This window comes from Calypte anna, chromosome 9, assembly GCF_003957555.1.
Source record: "Calypte anna isolate BGI_N300 chromosome 9, bCalAnn1_v1.p, whole genome shotgun sequence".
Lineage (NCBI taxonomy): Eukaryota > Metazoa > Chordata > Aves > Apodiformes > Trochilidae > Calypte > Calypte anna.
In genome coordinates this window covers 16,191,242-16,209,955 of record NC_044255.1, presented here as the reverse complement: position 1 = coordinate 16,209,955, position 18,714 = coordinate 16,191,242, and the positions used below count along the sequence as shown (strand labels likewise).

The 18,714-nt window shown below is 42.4% G+C and overlaps 1 protein-coding gene across 4 annotated transcripts in view; it reads right to left on the bottom strand.

The window, feature by feature from the left end:
• DIS3L2 (DIS3 like 3'-5' exoribonuclease 2) overlaps positions 1–18,714 on the bottom strand; it is a 178,309-nt gene that overhangs the window by 95,444 nt on the left and 64,151 nt on the right. For all 4 annotated transcript variants that reach the window (XM_030455829.1, XM_030455830.1, XM_030455832.1 and 1 more), the window contains 3 exons: positions 13,995–14,101; positions 12,571–12,818; positions 5,571–5,744 (listed from right to left, as the gene is read on the bottom strand). In XM_030455829.1, coding sequence (XP_030311689.1) covers positions 5,571–5,744; positions 12,571–12,818; positions 13,995–14,101 — 529 coding nt within the window. The remainder of the gene's footprint in view (positions 1–5,570; positions 5,745–12,570; positions 12,819–13,994; positions 14,102–18,714) is intronic.

Genomic DNA, 18,714 nt, shown 5'->3' with positions numbered 1-18,714 from the left:
CTCAGCTAATGGGTCAGGACAGAGCTAACGTGAGCTCTCCTCACCGATCCAAGAAGGGTACCGTTCCCCAGAGTGCCTGGACAGAAGTACCCAAAGCAAGTACAACCACTATCACCATCTCCTGGAATCAATGCTGTCAGAGAGAGACTGGATCAGTTATCTTTAGACAACACTGAGTAATTCTTTGTATGCCTTGTATCTCTCTATGAAGAACATTAAATTAGTTACAGAACAGCTCAGTGAGAGGGCAGAGATCACAATCTGGCCCTGTTTGTGTCTCCATTCCACGCCAAGATAACAGTCAGATCCGCAGAAATGCTGCTTATACATTTGCTAAACAAGTCATTGCTCAGTTTCCATCAGAAACCAAAGCTTTTTAAATATCCTATTATAGCTGAGTAAGTCTTGCTCTACTTAACACTAGGTTTTTGTAGTGGAAAATCTCCAGGAAACAAGCTGCATAATCATGTTTTATCTGACTTGCGCTCATTTCTAACTAAAGTTGTCCACCTGCCTTGAAAACACATCTGTTTCAGAGGCTGACTCCTTCCCTCCAACACCCCTTGCACAACTCAAGGCTGCCATTTTTACCATCACCTCTAATTTTACCAGCCAATAATCTCCTTGGGCATCTATAGCAAAGAGCATGCTGACAACCTTTTACTGTAAGCACTGCTAATCCCTGCTAGCAGCTGTGATTCTCCTCAAGAAAGAAATAAACAATAGGTCCTGCTGCCAGTGCTTTTCAGTTACAAACAGTGCTAAGATCAGACACAGCTGGACACAGACACAGCTGAGCACCTCCACTCTTCCTCTCTTACCAAGCAAAGGGAGGATGTTACATTTCTGAACAGGTGGGCAAATGACAATTTCATCTTCAATAACCTGGATAGCTTTATGTCATTCGCAATTGAGGTCACATCTTGAAATACCAAGATGCAAACTCTAGCTGAAACCTTCATTGCACTCTTAGAGCTCTTTGCCCACAAAAGCAAAGTTCATGAGCTCATTAACTCTGCCCTGAATGAAAAGCAAGTAAGCGTTAATTGTCTCCTGCCAATGCAGTGGATCCTTGCTGTTCCACCATCTGATGCTCTCCAGGCCTTTCACAGTCACAAGTAAGACTCTTGCCCCTCATGGAAGGAATGGACAGTTGTGCAACTGAACCCCAGGATACATTGCTTAGAAAAGCTATAAAATCTCCATCTTTGGAGATATCCAGAACCCAACACTATACAGCCCTAAGCAGCCTGCTCTATTTGATCCTGCTATGAGCAAGGACATTGGAGTAGTTGATCTCCAGAGGTGCCTTCCAAACTCAACCATTTGGTGATTAGCAGGAGTTCAGAGCTGGTAAGTTGAAGCCAGTCAGTTTCTGCTTCTCAGCCCACATCCATCTTGTAGATATTTCAGTTTCTTGCCACAGCACCCTTTCTCTGCTCAGTATTTTTAGCTCATTGTTTTGTATTTTGCCAGCTGAGAAACTGCAGTTTGTAATTTTACCTTCAGCTTCATATTTCTTCTTAAAAGTGAATACAATGTCCTGTTTATAATAATAAAATCACTAGTTGGCAGGATGACATCAAATGGAAAAAGAGAAAGCAACTGGAAAATTTAGAGCAAGCAATTTTGAGTGCCAAGTTTCACATTTGTAATAGTCCAGCGGAGGTCAACAGGCTCACTTATTATTAGGCAAATGGTAAAGAAATAGATACCCTCAAGTTCTTCCATGTTCAAGTATATAAACCCTCTCTACTTGAACAGCACTCTAGCACTTTCCAGGAGAGTGATGTTATACATTTTCCACAGTAACACCAACAATGGAAGACAAGCAAGAGGCAGAAATGCTTTGCAAAGAACGGACTTTTTTCTCTCTCCAATATTTAGGTTTTTGTTTCCCACTATGATCGGACTTTCCTGGCTTTAGTTCCTTGTCCCAGTTAAACAGTAAAGGAAACAAAAAGATATGAATGAAATTAGAAACATTTGGAATGAGTCTTACAATAGCTTTTGGGTTTCTTAGAATTCCTGACTACACCTCTTCAAATGGCTTCCTCCTCCTCCAGCCTGCTCTCCTGCACCCACCTCTGAAATTTGCATTTCCTCCTTCTTCCTGACCCTGCTTCTGTTTAGAGGCTGTATTTTTACCTACACCATTGAAATACTATGTGCAAAGCAAAGCAAACAAGGAAATGAAAATTACATGTTGAAACACTGGAAAAGACCTGAAAATGGCTGAAACTTCGCATCCATCAAAATTTGTCTCTATGACACCAATCCTCCAAAGTTTCTCTAAAAGCAGAAACCAAGTACTTCTCAAAGTTCTATTCAGTTCAGCCTGAATAATAAAATGAAAACTCTGGTCCTATCTGTGTTATTCATACGTAATGTCTCTGGAAGGGAAGTTTCCTTACGCAATCTATTCTGGTACCTTATGAACCTTCATACTTTCTATAAAATACAACTGCAGTATGCAATGCCAACAGCTCACACTTACCTAGTGCTTCTCTTTAGAAGTTTTTGGTGCTCTTCACAAACAAGGAAGCTGGGAAAGCCTGTGAAACACTTGCCTAATTTTACAAATAGATAAACCCATGCAAAAGGTAAAAAGCAGCTACTCATGGCAAAACTGGGCACTAGTGGCAGAGTGCAGTTAAATTAGTTAAAAGACTCCAAAGCTATCCAGACGGTTTGGATCTTTTATGCCCTAAATAATACTAAAATATTATGTAAAGCTTTCTTTGTGAGCCATTACTGGAGAAATAAATAAACTTTAAAAACTCCCTCTGAAGTGATTGTGCAGAGGCCATATGAGATCATACTTGCTATCCAAATGGAATATGCATGGCAAGAATGTAGGAAGATCAAGGAACTTATTTACAAGATGACACGAATAAAATATTCACCCCTCCTTTTACCCAGCCTCAACAGCTTGGTGAAACACATTGTCTCACTCTCCTCTAAAACCATACTCACAAGTGCTTCCAGTGCAGAATCTCTACCTCCATGCTCTATAAACTGACTCACAAACAAACCTGACCACACTAGGGTCACTGTTAAATTCTGTGGAGGAAAGGGTCATAGTGAAAGGAAACAAGGAAATATTATCTCAGGAAGAGGAAACACCAGAAAACCCAAGACTTGCACAGGCCTCAGTTCCAAATCCCAAAAGCTTAATATGTAACACTAGAAAATTTATAGCACTGTGTTACAGAGCTGGGGAGGATTTACTACCAATGAAAGTTAAGTATGCCAAGTGAAAGTTAAGTTTACTACCAATTAAAATTCTAGTAATCCAAACTCTAAACTGTTTGCTCTGGTCAGGTGAATGATGTGTAAACTGAATTAGAATGACCTATTTAAAAGGTGTTAACAAAGATATTTTGGAAGAAAAGATTAGTCTTTATTTCACCATAATTTATGTTACACTGTACTCTGAGTACTGTACTGTACCTGGGAAGCCTGGCACAAAGCACAGCTAAGATGAGCACTCACAGAAGCAGGTGCCATTGAACATGGTGTGAGGTCCCATGGAAAACGAGGCACAACTCCTGTGTGCATCCAGACCAGACACCCAGGTTCATGTGTCTTCTTCTGAGTGCCAGCCTGGGCCAGGCTGCACATCACAACACACTTATTGTTGACAACATAAAAGCATTTAATACCACGTTAAAGCTGAGCCACCCTGGGACTTGTCAAGAACAGTCTCTTAAGGTCCAATGGGTGAGAACAGAAGAAACAGTGGCCTGTTCTCCAACCATAGGACTCTGCTCAGCAACAGTTTGTGCTATGTTTACTAATAGAACTCATATTTTTCTGGGAAGATAAACCTCTCACTGTGAGGAAACAAAATAGAACAAAAAATTCACCTGTATTTTACTTTCCATAACTAGAAGTCTCATGTTATCTCCATATGTGCTTAGACCACAGGCTAGTTAGTCAGCAGTGTGGCAGCTGACATTAAAAGGATTAGTAAATTAAGCTCAAATAATTGTCTTAAAAACCTTGACTGTTAAATGTTTATATTTGAGAGGATCAAAAAGAAATCTACTTTGTAGTGTGCACTGTGGTTGGGAAGGGGCAGAGAGGGATTTAAATGGCTTAACTGCAAAACTGTTATCACCTTGATATGTCCCAGTGTAAAAATTCAGCAATAAAAGCAAGAAATGCACTTGGAATTTGTTTCCAAAACTGATTGTCTGGCTGGAGACAAGTCAAGCTCTGTATTTGCTTGAAAGAACTTGGTCAGAAGAATTAAGAAAATGCCACTGAAATGTAATCAAGAATATAAAAATAAACACTTTCCAGTGACTTCTGAACTGCAGCTTTCAGTATCTTTTTTTTTTTAAAAAAAAAAGCTATTTGAAGCCTATATTCTGGGTATTTTATCTAAGTGTTACCACTAATCAATAAGGAGTGTCATTCTCCCTTGAATTATTCCATTACATGCAATGAAAATCAGTAAATCCAAAACAGTAAGGAGGTTACAGGCTACAATGCAGGATTAGGTCCAAAGTAACACCTGGATTTCAGGTACAGATACAAATGGCTGCAGTTTATCAGCTCATACACTCAAATTGCTAACATCCATGCACAGATAAAGTAAGAGGGAGATGAGCTTGTTACATACATTCAGGTGCCTGTACCAGTGCTTGAGGAATCAGGCCCATGGGGCTGTTTCACCTCAGCAATATGCAAGAGAGCAATGAATCTGCCACCCAAGACAGGATGCTCTAACACAAACAAGGTTGGGAGTGGAACACATAGTATCATCTTAGTAATGCATTTATTGTTTTCGTTTCTTGCACCTTCATTCACTGCAAAGTAAGATTCTAAACAAATTACTTCTCTCATTTGTCCTGAAATCTTTTCCAGTAAAGGTATCTCTGAAATATGACTCTTTGAAGAAGAGCAAATCCACTAGTTTTGGGTAGACCAGTTTTGGTGTCTACCACCCCAGAGAACAAGGAATTCTGAAAAGTTGGTGGGAACATCACTAAATTACAATGATGGGTAATGTGAGGTATACGGACTGCCCAACATTCCCAGGCTGCAGGAAGGGACTGCATTTGCCAGCTGCTAACCTGATCAAAAGCCATCATAAACTCCACATGACACTCATTCTTCAAAACAGAGAAAAATGTTGAGACTAGACAGGAAAACACAGGACAGTTCCTACCTGTGCTTAAGTTTCAAAGTAACAATGTCCAAGATCATTTGATCTGCTAGGCATTCAGAAAATCTCTGCTATAAAACAACCACTAAAATACGTAATACATTCCAGACAAAAACATAAAGCTTTCAGATTAGGAGCCAAACATCAAATTTTCAGTTTGCAATAGGCTCTTTTGAGAAAAAGCCTCTTCGTCTCACAAAATACCTCTCCAAATAACCTATCTTCTGAGTTTGTAGGTACTTTCAAAGGCAGTTTCTTTCCATGCTAGCACAGGTAATGTGTAATATGGTACATGTAATAAAGTCAGTGCCTTTTCAAAGTGTGCTGAAAGCAAAATGAAACAACCCTACAGCAACCCAAGAAGGAGTGTCAGACTGTGCTTTTTTGTCATTACCTTAAATCTCTTCTTCTGGCCATCTCTTCCTGTGAGATAACCCAGGGCAGATTCTGGGGAAGACATTCCAGGGCTCCAGGGGGAAAGTCAGAGAAATCCACACCGTATTCCATCAGGATCCCTTCTGTTTCCGGCTCAATCTCCCCAGCCTGACCAAGACTTTTGGCCAACTGCCTGAAGAAAGAAAGAAAGCGATGCTTTTTCAAAGTGTATTATTACTACTGTCACGTTGTTACTGTCCCACTAAAGAAGCTGCTGAGCCCTCAAATGTACTCTTTCACCCATTGACTTCTCCTGGAGTTCTGGCAGAGGACTTAGCAAGAATTCAGACCATGCCATGACTTCTGTCTCCTGGAGATGCAAAACAAGAGCCAGACAGTACCCTGGGTTGTTTCATGTATTTCATCATAAGGAGACATTTTATATTATTAGGTTTTTGCAGAGGTAAGAAAGTGTCAAAACTGTAGAAAAAAAAAATACAACCAACACAGACAAAAAAACCCCCACAGTTTGCACAGGCTCCAGCTTTATCCATGGCTGGTTCCCATGAAATCCTCCTTTTTTTCCTCACCACTGAAAAAGGTGTCTAACCCTGCCTACCCAAAATGGACAAGGTCCCATCATATCCCAGACAGCTCTGCAGAAGACAGCTCCCAGGGAGCTCAGCACACTGCTCTCCATCCCAAAGGATACACATCTCTGCCTGGCCAAACTGGCTCTTACAGGCTGAGAAAACTGGGGATGAATATTCAGCCTGGAGAAGGGGAGACTCAAGGGAAAACTTACAGCAGCATTCAAGTACCTAAGGGGGACTACGAGAAAGCTGGGGAGGACTTTTTACAAGGACATGTAGGGTTAAGAGAGGAGGTAATGGCTTTAAACTGGAAGAGGGCAGATTTGGGTTAGACATTAGTAAGAAATTCTTCACTATGAGGCTGGTGAGATATTGGCACAGATTGCCCAGGGAAGCTGTGGATGCCCCATCACTGGAAACATTCAGGGACAGGTTGGACAGGACACTGAGCAGCCTCATACAATGGGAGGTGTCCCTGCCTATGGTAGGGAGTTGGAACTAGGTGATCTTTAATGTCCCTTCTAACCCAAACCATTCAACAATGCTACGATTCTAAAACAGGTGTCAAGAACTGCCTTCCTAACAAAAGTTGCACACACAAGACATGCCCACAAATAATCAACCACTCTCCAGACTCTTTCCAGGACTTGAATGCTTCCATTAGTTTTTCCCTCCTCTCCTACTTAAGCAGAAGCATCTGAACCAGAAGCCCACTGGGGAGGTGCTAACAATCTAGAATCAAGTTATAACTGGGGGAAACTGTTCCCCACATGATAATAGTCTTTGATGAAGCATCCTGCGCATGTGTGGATGAGGCTGCTGCTCTATTGTACTTAGAAAAAGTTTCCATCTGCTCCAGCACAAACCTCAGCCTGGGTTTGCCTGAGCATTTTGGTGTCAAACAAGCATCCAGCTCTGGACACAGCATGCAAAGTGGGATTCCAAAGGAATGGGAGATTTGTTCTCTCCCTGCCCAGTTAACAAATACTACATGAGATCCTATGGCCCACAGTGGCTCCCCTTGTTCACCCCCAGACTGCTCTGCAGTACAGAGCTAAATTTTTTTTTTTTTTTTTTTACTATACTGCCATTAGGGTGAATGGGACATTACAGCCAACAGAGAAAATGCTCCTGATGCAAGAAAATTAGTGCTGAAATTAAGGCAAATCCATCAAAATATGATACAGAAGAGAGGCGTAATAACACAGTGCAAAACCAGCCACTCTAATAAAGTGTTTTTCCACTGCATAAAATACACAATCATTATATTGATCCTTCTGCTTTAATTCCAATGAGTGAGAACAGGCACTAATTACTTTCTGAAATTTGGGCCAAAACAGAGCACTTGTCATTTGGATGAGCAAGATGCTCTCGGGGCTTCAAATGTGCCATAAACCCACAGAACAAACCCCATCCATGCCGCAAAGCATGCCCATCTTCTTTATGGGAGCTCAACTCTTTCTCCTCACCACGGGAAGGGCTGCGTAATAAACCTGTCACATTGTGTAATATGCTGGAAAGGATTGTGCGCTTCATGGTGTGGTACTTTGTAGAATTCACATTGCCTGGCTTTAAAATAAAAATGAAAACAAGGATAAAAGATATTTCCCTCCATTGTTTCAGTTTTATGTACAAACTGTGTGGCAGAAATACGTGCGCATTTGGCACGGAGGCCGAGTTCTCTGTTCCTGCAGCTTGGTCCCAGACTGATCCTTATTTTAATGTAAATAAATGAGGCATCAGTTTTATCTCCCTTTCTCTCAGCAGTACCCATAAACCAGAGAAATTGCCACTTCATTTCCAACATCTAATGCAGAGCTGGAAGGCTGAGCAAGGATGAGCCCATGGATCCGCAAGGCCCACCAGAACCACCAAGGATGGATTGAAGAGGAAAGGAAAAAAAAAGAAAGGAGAGGATATGTTAGCCTACCACAAACAAATGGCAAGGGCTTGAGTCTAAGGTGCCCATTCTCTTGGAAGGGCAGAGCTGGGAAGTGCACAAAGAGGGCAGCTGGACATCTGCATGACAAGTAATGGAAAGCACCTCTGAATGCCAGAGTGCTTTCCAGCTCAGTCTTGAAACCCATGTTCTCTTGATCCGTTTACTGAAATTAGATTACGAACCTTAAGGGGTTTACCCAGAGGTCTGATATAGGACTAATATTTTTTTAATAGTAATTAACATTTGATTTACAGTGTTCCAGGGAACATTTCCCAAGTACCTTGAAATAAAAAGTGTACAACTGACTTTAATTGGGGCCATGTTACAGTCACGCAGACATGATGACTTGCATCGGAGTGAAATCTGACAGGACAGCATGTGATCAAAGGTAACATGTATAGGATCATCGATGGCCCCAGAGTAACAGCCAGGCTGTGAAATCACTCATGGGGCTCTGCGGCCACCAAGGGTAGCAAGAATAGTTCAAGAGGCTTATAAACAACAACAGGCACAGGGCCCAGCAGCAGTCAGACGTTCACTCCCTGGGAGTCACAGTGTCTGTGACACCCCAGGCTTGCGTGTCTCCTTTTAAAAATGCCAAAAGGTACAAAAAAAATACAGCTGTTATGGACGTGTTTATTTTCTGTGACGTGGATGAGGGAGCATTAGGGCATGCTGGAGGGATCTTTGAATACCCTCAGACTGATGTCAGAGCCAGTGGCAGCATGCACTGACGGCAACATGCCATGGCCAGGGCATTGGGCAGCACAGGGTATTCCTCTAAAACAGCCATAACTGCAACATCACTGAACTGTCAGCTCACCAGAGCTTGACCTCCCATGGATGTGCACCTGGGGCAGAGCCAGACTCATGCTGTCACCTCCCCTTTCATGCTGACACTGATCACACCTATTTAGCCACCCATTTCTACAAACATTTGGCCCCTCTCCACTCCTCAGACTCAGCTAAACTGGCCAGTGTGTTCAAACATTATAAGATAAGAACTCTCAAAAAAGGCAAAGCACAATTACATAAGGCTTATTCCCTCTGGAAAACCAGGCAGGCTCCCAGACAGGAGCGAATAACTTCTATGGGGATTTAACAACCTTACTCAGTTTCCCCTGGGTCAGATTTGTCCACAGTTATCCTACACAGGGAGTTTCTTTCAGAAGCAGGAGAACATCCTACACATCAATAATCCACCACTCCTAAGGGAAGCTTCTATAGGAGCAGGAGGGGAGACAGCAAGGAAGGTCACCCAGATGTTCCTACTGCTTAGGGCCCAGAGCTCGTAGGCAGAGCTCTGGATAAAGCCCTAAGAGATGGTGAGATGCCTTCAGGGCTGAGTATCACAGAGACAGAAAGCTTTGTCACAGGAGCCCGCAGCACCTGAGAGCACAATCATTTCCCATCACACCAAATGTATTTTTAAACTACAAAAAAACCAAAACACAGAATAAAATGCCAGAGCCTGAAGACATTCAAGACACTAGAATGGCTCTGGAAGGAGCATCAAGAACATCATGCAACAATTTCATTCTCTTGCAAATGCCATGAGAAATCTTGTCACCTTGACAGACCAGTATCTAAGCCCCTGACCTAGAATAGCCACAAGTCCCATGTGACACAGAGGTAAACAGTTATTTGACTTTGTATTCCTTGTTTGTTGGGGTTTTTTAACAGTCCCATCCATCAACATATGTAGGGGCCAAAGAAAAAAAAATCCTCCAAAAATGTAGAGACATCTGGACTAATTCTCCAAACAGCGTTGGACTCCCAACACTGAAACAAGGGCCTCAGAATATACTGTACATGACAGCACTTGTTTGTTTGTAAATTAGAGTATTTTGGAGCTATTTTATTTTACCTGCTACCTGAAGCTGGTACTGTTAAATGGTGTTTCAGTGACACATGAAATCACTTCACATGCATGAGGGAGAACTGCAGCACACACTGGGGCCATCACCAGCCAGAGATGGAGACATTAGCTCCTCTCTGCTCCTTTCCAGCCCAGTTGGAGTGACAGGGTGGCCTTCAGAAGGGACAGTGTCTTACTGGTCACCACCAGGTGGCAATCACGACACAGAAACGCACCCCCCACCCCAAAGGGACCTCCAGGGACTGTCTAGTTGCCCCTGTACAGGTGGAACCACCCTGGGTGGCCAATGCCACTACCAAACTCTTCGTAAGGGCAACACACTGCTTCAGCCACACAGCCACTGTGAAGATCAGGTTATGCTGTGAACTGTGCTTGGAAACCTGACACTGGACTTCCCAAGAGAAAAGGAAACCTGAGGAAGATGCACCATGAGGCTAGGGGAGTTCAGCTGCAGGATGGAGGGTACCCTGGAAACACCCAAGCCATCCAGTGAAAATTACTTCCAGTTAGGGAGGGACTTTCCCTTGTTTTATTTTCTGCAGGTTTAGATGGTGCAGAGTGATGACCTACAGGCTCTTTAGTCCAGACACCTTCCAAACAACAGTGGTGCTGCCAAAAGGGCATCATGAAGTCTGTGGGTAGAACTAAGGGGTGCAGAAGGAAGTTCAAAAATACCAACCACACAATGAGCTGCAGATCATCTGCTCTCCTCTCCTTCAGGAGGGCCACAACTAGCAAGTGGACTTATAAACAAGCCTATAAACCAACTCAAAAGCAAACAGAAACTTGTGGGACTTCTAAGAAGTTGTCTTTCAATGTTTAAAAAAGCACGTATTTATAGTTAAAAACAAAACAAGTCACCAAGGTTTTATGCTACCATCTCCACAAGGCACTTACTGAAGTACAACCAAGTCCCAGAGGAAATGGCTATGTACATTGTGACATTTTTTTCCCTGACAACACTCTTTACATCTTGGAAACTACCAAAACAGTCAGATGAGAATATGTATTGTTGTCAGAAGCACAGATTAATGACACACAGTAGCCAATGAAAAAAGACTTTAGCCCATTCTCCTAATTTCCCCCCATTTCTGCTGAAAAGGGGGGCTGTTCCTTAAAAGAAGCCAAGTAGTACAATCACTCTCCAATCTCTTCTCTGTTGGAGTCAAAGAAGACATAGAGAATCTCTGCCAACAAGAAGCTTAGTCATAGTGAAGTTCACAGCACAGCCAGCCCCTAGTTAAGAGGGGCTCAAAGGGAGGCCACTTCAGTTCATGCACTGCAGTTTAGCTAGGAAACACTGACTGACTTAATGGCTCATGTGGCTCTCATGGAGTACACGTGAAACTTGCTATTACTGGGCACATGAAGCAGCCACAACTGATAATGAACTTAAACTCAGGGAAATGGGGACTTCAATTTGGTTCACTTTTAGTTCTAGGACTGGATAGATCTGTGCCAACATACTTACACTTAAAAAAAAAAGTTTTATATAAGTTTCAAGCTTTACCAGGAGTTTGAGCAGTGGACCCCAAAACAGATGGGGATGTCATTGTACATCAGCTGTGCTACCCCATCAGAACAACTTTACAAGGGGAAGAGAAAAGCTGAGCTTTATGCCCAACTCTCACTACTGCACGTGCTCCAGATTACACCCAGATCCTCATCACCTGCAAAATTTGACCACAGCACTGCCATAGCTAAGAGCTACCTACTTAGCTGGATGACCAGCTAAACTGGGGTACTCAGTTTTTCCCAAAATACCAACAGATTTACCAATGTCCACTGTACCTTATTGAGCCCCACTCTATGGGACATAGCGTGGCCACTCTGAGTGGGTGCTTGGCACACTGCAGCAATCCCCAAGAAAGAGGGAAAAGGCTGAAAACTTGAGTCTTCCTCAAGAAGAGGCAAAACTTGCAATCTAGATCCAGCCCAGCACAGGCTATTTGAGTAGCTCTGGCTTAGAATCTCCTTCTTCACAGCAATGCATTCAATTTGAACTCTGTACAGCAGTGGTTTTACAGTGCCTCCTGAAAAAAGCAGAGTACAAAACCTTTCTCTTCTGCTTCAGGAGTGAATGAATATTATATAGATTTCTAGTATCTTTCCTTGAAGCAATGAAAATTTAAAGACACAATAATCTGTGCCTTCTTTCTACTTTTTATCAGTGAAGCCCTAAAAACCAAGGAACACCCTCACAGCTACTAATCATCTTCCTCTGGCAGAAGTGAAACACCTACACACTGTGTGCTATTCTTACACAAAGGGGGGAAAGATTCAAAGGCTGTCAGTACCCCATGGTGCTAGTGTTGGTCAGGCTAAGTACCTGTATGTAGTGCAAGCTCTTCTCGAGCAAAGACCACATGCTCATTAATGCTTCACTGTGAAGCAAGCACCAAAAGAAACTAACACTATGTTGACATGAGATTAACTAGCAATGAGCTACCCTTAGCCTCATCACATCTTATCCACCAAATACCACAGGGATACAAGACAAGTAACTTGTTAACAGATTCCTGTCCCTATTGCATTTGTCAAATTAAATGAAACCAAAAACTCTGACCCAAAATCTCAGTCATCTCTACTTGTGGCAGCCACATACCCTGTTGCAAAGTTGCTGTCTTCTTTCCAGTCCACTATGCGACAGATGAAGAGCATATTTGAATAGTCCTCAGGCCTGGTCACAAAGTCCAGAGGGCAATCAGCCAAAGACACGTAGACCCTGGGCACCCTGTGGTCCACAGGTGAGAACATGGCACACCTCTTGAAGAGTTCACTGTTCTTGTCTGCCAGAAGCTTGATGAAACCTGTAGCTGCTCGGGAATGCTTCTTTTCCAAAATATAGACCACCTGGAAGGGGCAAAGTTTTCTACAGTTAATACCTTCAGAGAAACTTATTTTCTTTAACAGAACATGGATACACAGAGGCTTAGCAGAATATCTGGAAAAACTGAAAGGTCTATATCATTTTCCCTGGGTGTGCTGATGTGAATGTGTATTTTTTAACTGAGTACCTATTTACAATGTATTTTCCTTGCCATCTTGCTCATGGCTATAGAAGAGCTAAGTGTCTTCCAAGTGCTAGCTCTCTACAGCAATTTTCTTGATTACAGAACAAAACCAGACAAGAAGCAGATGCTTCCAAATGCAGGGAGTAAGCCACAACATACAAGCAACTCCTGTAAAATCTTTCATTTGTATCCTCAGCCTGTGATTTTGACATTCAGCACAGAACAGGCCAGTCCAGAAACGGTGCCGCTGGCGGATCCAATACTAACCACAGGAAAGGATGTGTTGTGGGGAATTTGGCAGTTCTCTCCTTCTCTCTGTACTTTCTGAAGTTAGGGGTTATTTTACCTTTATACAAGATGGCTTTGAAAAGAATAATAAATTACAATATCATTAAATAATTGTTCCAGAGAGGTGTTCATCCAGGCTATATTTTTGTAGACCATAATAAATCACTGGATAACAGAAATATTATAGCCGATTTCCTAAGCTTATACAGAAGAGTCCTTCCAGAAGGTTTCAGGAGCTGCACCTCTATGATTCTGAGCACTGGAATTGCCACGCTGGATGAGACCAGAGGGCAGCCCACCACACAGCAGGGACCACAACCAGAGGCTGCAAGGGCAAGCACAAAACATGGAAGACACCTGACCTAAACATCCTTTTCTGGTCTTTTAACACGCAGAGATTGACTCAAATCAGCAGCACTAACAGACTTTCCAAAGTCTGCAAGAATTAATTCAGACAACTTTGGATCTCCTGACATTCATATTAGTATCCAATCTTTTTTCTGAATCTTGCCAAGTAATTTTGTGGAATAAACAAAGGGAATTTAAGCTAGACTAAATGGTAAAAGTAATAAGACACTCGATTTTTATCAGATCAGAAAATTACTCTCTTTGAAATGAGGAATGAGATTCAAAATCCAACAGATGGAGACTACAGGGAGGCCAGGGCTGGTCTTCTTCAGCCTTTCAGAGAGCACATGTGCTTGCTTGTCACTCTCCATGGAGTTACCTTGGCTGTCCTTTGAAGAGATGTATCTGGGAGGAGCCTGGGATCATTCAGCTTGGGTGCATCATCTTGCTTTGTTTTGTATATACCACCAATCCCAACAGCGTTCACTGCATTACACAAGAAAGACACAATAGTTACTGTAGCACATTTCCATCACAAAATACATTAATGTAATTTATTTTTTAAATGTTATGCAAGGTTATAAAATTTTATGTTTATCATTGAAACTGAAACCATATCCACTAGGTTGACCCTCTTCAGGTATGGATCAGGATTATGAAGAGTATTCTGAAAATCACTGTTATATATGGCAAGTAGCTCCCTCTCAGGTCTCAGATCTCTTTATCAGACACCAAGGATATTTAAGTCAACTCTCAACTAATTTCTAGTTTGCAGTTTTCAAATATGTGAGTTTGGGAGTATCTGATACACTGACAATATATTTAGTGTCTACAAACATCCAAAGTGACCTTTGCCATGGAGAAGGCTGGGACCAGCACATTCTTGAGCTGTTTTTCAGATGGAAACATCTGTGTCCTCTTCTCCGGAGGACTTGTGGAAGATGGCTGCCTTTTCCACTTGCATGGCAACCACATCCACCTCAAGCACAGGTGCTAAAATCAGGCCCTTAGTGTTCAAAAGAAGTTCTGCTATCTTAAAGAGAAACTGTAGCACTGACTGCAGGTTTCAAGGGACATAGCTGTCACTGTTTCCCTTAGAAGACATGAGATCAAGCAAGGTTTTGCTGAAGACTGCGCTCCAGCAGGCCACCAGTGCTCAGGCATACCATAAAGCCTCAAGGAGAGCAGCAGCGACACAGAGACCCTCATGTCCCCGACCCACATGACACCCATCTGTCCCACAGGGACCCTCGTTGGAGGCTTCTGGTGACATGATGGATGAAGGGGGCTGGGCTCTAGGAGGAGAGCCCACAGCTGCCAGCAGTGCTGGGGACCGACACTCCAGGGGAGCCGGGGTGGGGGGACAGCAGTTGTCCCAGGGGGAATGGCTGTGCACCAGCATCACCAGGGCATGGGCACAGATGGTCCTGCCACTGCAGACAGCCTGTGTTGCCTTTGGGCAACATTACCCCAGCAGTGGTTTGACAATGAGGGCTATCACTCTAATGACAAACTCTAGTTCTCATATGCTGCTAATTATCACCAGCTTCGCAGGCTCTTCAGACTTAGCCTCTCCCCGAGAGATGACCTTTTTCTGAATAATCTAAGTGACTTCAACTTTTTTTTTTTCTTTACTGACCTGCTAGCAAGCCTGAGAGGAGAAGGGATAGATATTCAGGGGTTTAAACAAACAAACAAAAATTTAAAAGCAGCAACAACAGCTGCAGCAAGCCTCTTTCTCTTTTACTTTTACTGAAATGGGCTCAGATGTGCCACAGCCAGAGTTACTAAGGGATAAAATCACTCAGAGTTTCACGGTGACAAACAAGATGAGGGGAAAAAAAATTCTCAGATAAATGGGGACACCCAACTCAAGGACCAGTTTTATTGTCTTAAAAATTTGCAAGTCATTGGTTAATAATCATGGGTTTACGGTGTGCCAGCCATGAAGACAGCTAGGACAAAGAACAGGACAGTCAGACAAATAAACATTGGCAGGAACAGAGGGCAAGGGGAAGCTAGTAGCCTTCCGTGCTCAGGTACACCTGCCACAAGCCAGGTGGCACAGAAACCTCAGTCTCAACTGAAGTCTTGTCCTCTAAAACAACTTCACACAGTCCTTCCCTGCCCTTTGTTGCCCATTTCCCTTCCCTCCAGTGAAACTAGAACTTGGTGGGTGGGTAGGTGGAGAGGAGAGGTACCAGGACCTCACCAGAATCTGGTGGTCTAGATCTGAGCTGGGAGACACAAACATGTCCCACAGCAGGGCAGAGTCATGGAGGCAAACCTAAAGGAAAAGTTAACTTGTCAGAGGAGCAGGATTCTGAGCACAGGAGGTGGGAAGAAACTCCTTGCATTATGCCAAACTAAAAATTAATTATTCTGACCCCTTTAATGTAGTGGTTATCCAATGACCATTCAATATTTCCACCCTGGGCAAAGACATGTTTTCTGAGAAAGATTTACTATGTTAGCTTGGGCAATACTTCACAAGCTTATCTTACAGTGAAAACACACTTCAGCAACTAGGATCCAGTGAAACTGCATTATAATCTCAGTGTTTTCCTTTCAGCAATTATCTGACAAACCAAAACTGTAATAGTCTTACTTAAAGAAAAGAATTAGGCACTAGATACAAAAAGCAAGTCAAATTAGTTATGTTATTACCAACAAAGCAGATCCAGGACATTTGGTATTTGCCTTCTTCTGTAAGTGATCAGTTTAGGCAGCTTCAATACACACTTAGATTTCCCTGACAGGCATTCCTAGGCCAAACATTATTTTTTTTAAAGGCCCCCAAATTTCCTCTTACAATTAAATTACCATGACATTAAAAGGTGGCCAAAGTGGACCAAAAGTCATCAGACTACAATTCTGATTACTTGTGACAGATCCAAAATTATTTTCGCTAGGTTTGCATTGGTCACTGTGGAAATTTGCAATTCTGTCCAAAAAGAATACAATTAAAGTTGCAATATCCACTTGCAAATGAAAATATATCCCTGTTTCAGATCTCAAAAACAATTCACTGGGAAAAAAGTCTCTCTGCTTGGATGGAAAGAAACAATTTTACAAAATAGTTCAATGTTTGCTACTTCAGCTAGGAAAAAAAACAACCAAAAAGTCCTGCTTGAAAAGTGAGTTGGCTTATTCTGCATGGGCATATCTAGGAATCTCATCAGAAGGCATTTTATATATTTACCCAAAGGTATGTGTGTGTATATATATATTTGATATAGATATAGATATAGATATATACCCAAAAGGTAAGGAGGAAGGAAAGTGCTGTTTCCTTTGGTACCAGGTCTTATCCATAACTAGTATTTTAAACAGGCTATGAGAAGTCTTGTTTAGGAAAATACCATGCAGGATGCAGTATTTTTTGAGTATTTGTATCGCCACACACTGAGCTTTCCACCTGTGATGGAGGGCAGATGGGTAGTTCACTGTGATGAGACTGTTAAGCCAACAGCTTTGGAATTTAACACATGCAGCCTGTCCAAAATCAGCTGAACAACTCCCACGTGCCATGCGAGAGGGCTCTGCAGGTAAGAGGCAAAGCTGCTCCAAACTATGCAGCACTACTGAGCTGTCTCATCACAGAGCCGTGTGTCTAATGAACAGGACTAACTTCCTTAGAGATGTTTATTTTAAGTACTCATTTAAGCAGACAAACCCTGCCACAGCTGCTCATGTCTAAACACCTGAATTCACACACCTGCATGCCCAAAGCTATGCTGAAGACAGGGACTGGGAGACTCAAGATGTTTAGCAAAAAGATTTTTGAAGATGCATGGGAGGGAGGAGACCCTCAGAGGGAGTGAGAAAAGGCAGAATAACAGATGCCTGAAGCAGACATAGATGCATCTGCAATAACACAGAGAAAAGTCAACAGCAAGAGGTGAGTATAGCTGGCTTCCCTACACAGGCAATGCAGCCAAGCATGTAATCATCTGCTTATATTTAGCCACCTCCATGAGGAAGAAAGGATGGAGGAGATGGTAGAATGATGAGACAGGAGTGTCAGTTTTCTTTACAACTCTCCAAGCCTGATCTACAACAAAGACTCCACATCATTTTGGGAAGCTGCCAGCTAGCCCAGGAGATCAAATTGTAACTGTCTCAGTAGCCACAGAACATTACTACAACCACAGCATTGGTCCGCAGGCCTCCCAGCCCTCATATCCTTGAGAAGGTGCCAATCAACAGGGGAGCTGGGAGCTTTATTGCAACAGAATTAAGTCTCAAAAAAATAAGATAGGGTTGCAGTCTACATAAATACAGTTCTACTATATTAACAGCAAGTAAAACTAAAATGTTACAAAACCATTTCCATTGAGTTCTTTGCCTATCTACTTAGTGTTCTTCCTTCCTGTGTGTGTCTTTGTTCCTACAGCATTGTGTGTCCAATTTTACTATTGCATGGAAAATATGTTAGCTGAATGAATCCTAAACTGATTCATCCTGGAAACCTTGCTGCTAACAATGACCATACTATAATATGTTTATCTTCACACCCACCATTCATTCTCAGGATCATGCCCCCTCATTTACTTGACCTAAGCTTGTAACTCAAAGGAGAACCACAGGTGAATTCAGGAACATATGGTAACATGTTGAACTTAATCTAATTCCTGTTACCTAACTGCATAAGTTTTTTGGATTTTTTTCCTTACTTAAGAAGTCATTTGGGGGTCAAGATAATTTACCAGGAAAGTACAGCGTGAGAAGCTTTCCCAACATTAACTTCCATTGCAGGCTTGAGCAGTGCAACAGAAGAACTGGAGCTTATTCAGCCTGTAGCATTTAATCAATGCAACTCTAAAGCCCAATTTGTTCAATACCTGTGGAATACTTCTCTTAAGTTGCTATACCCTTTATTCTTCACGAAATCTCTGCTCTCATTTAAAAAAAGTTGTATCAACAACCAAAAGAGTTAGATCCAGAGACTCACAAAGATGAACTTGGGATAAGCTAATACAGAGCTGTCTCAAGCAGCTGAAACAGCTCCAGCTTCTCTGCTGGTTTTCCAAGCTTCAGCAGAGTGAAACTGATCTGATTTTGACAGTTCCACCTCAAGGATTTCTATTAAAAGCCGT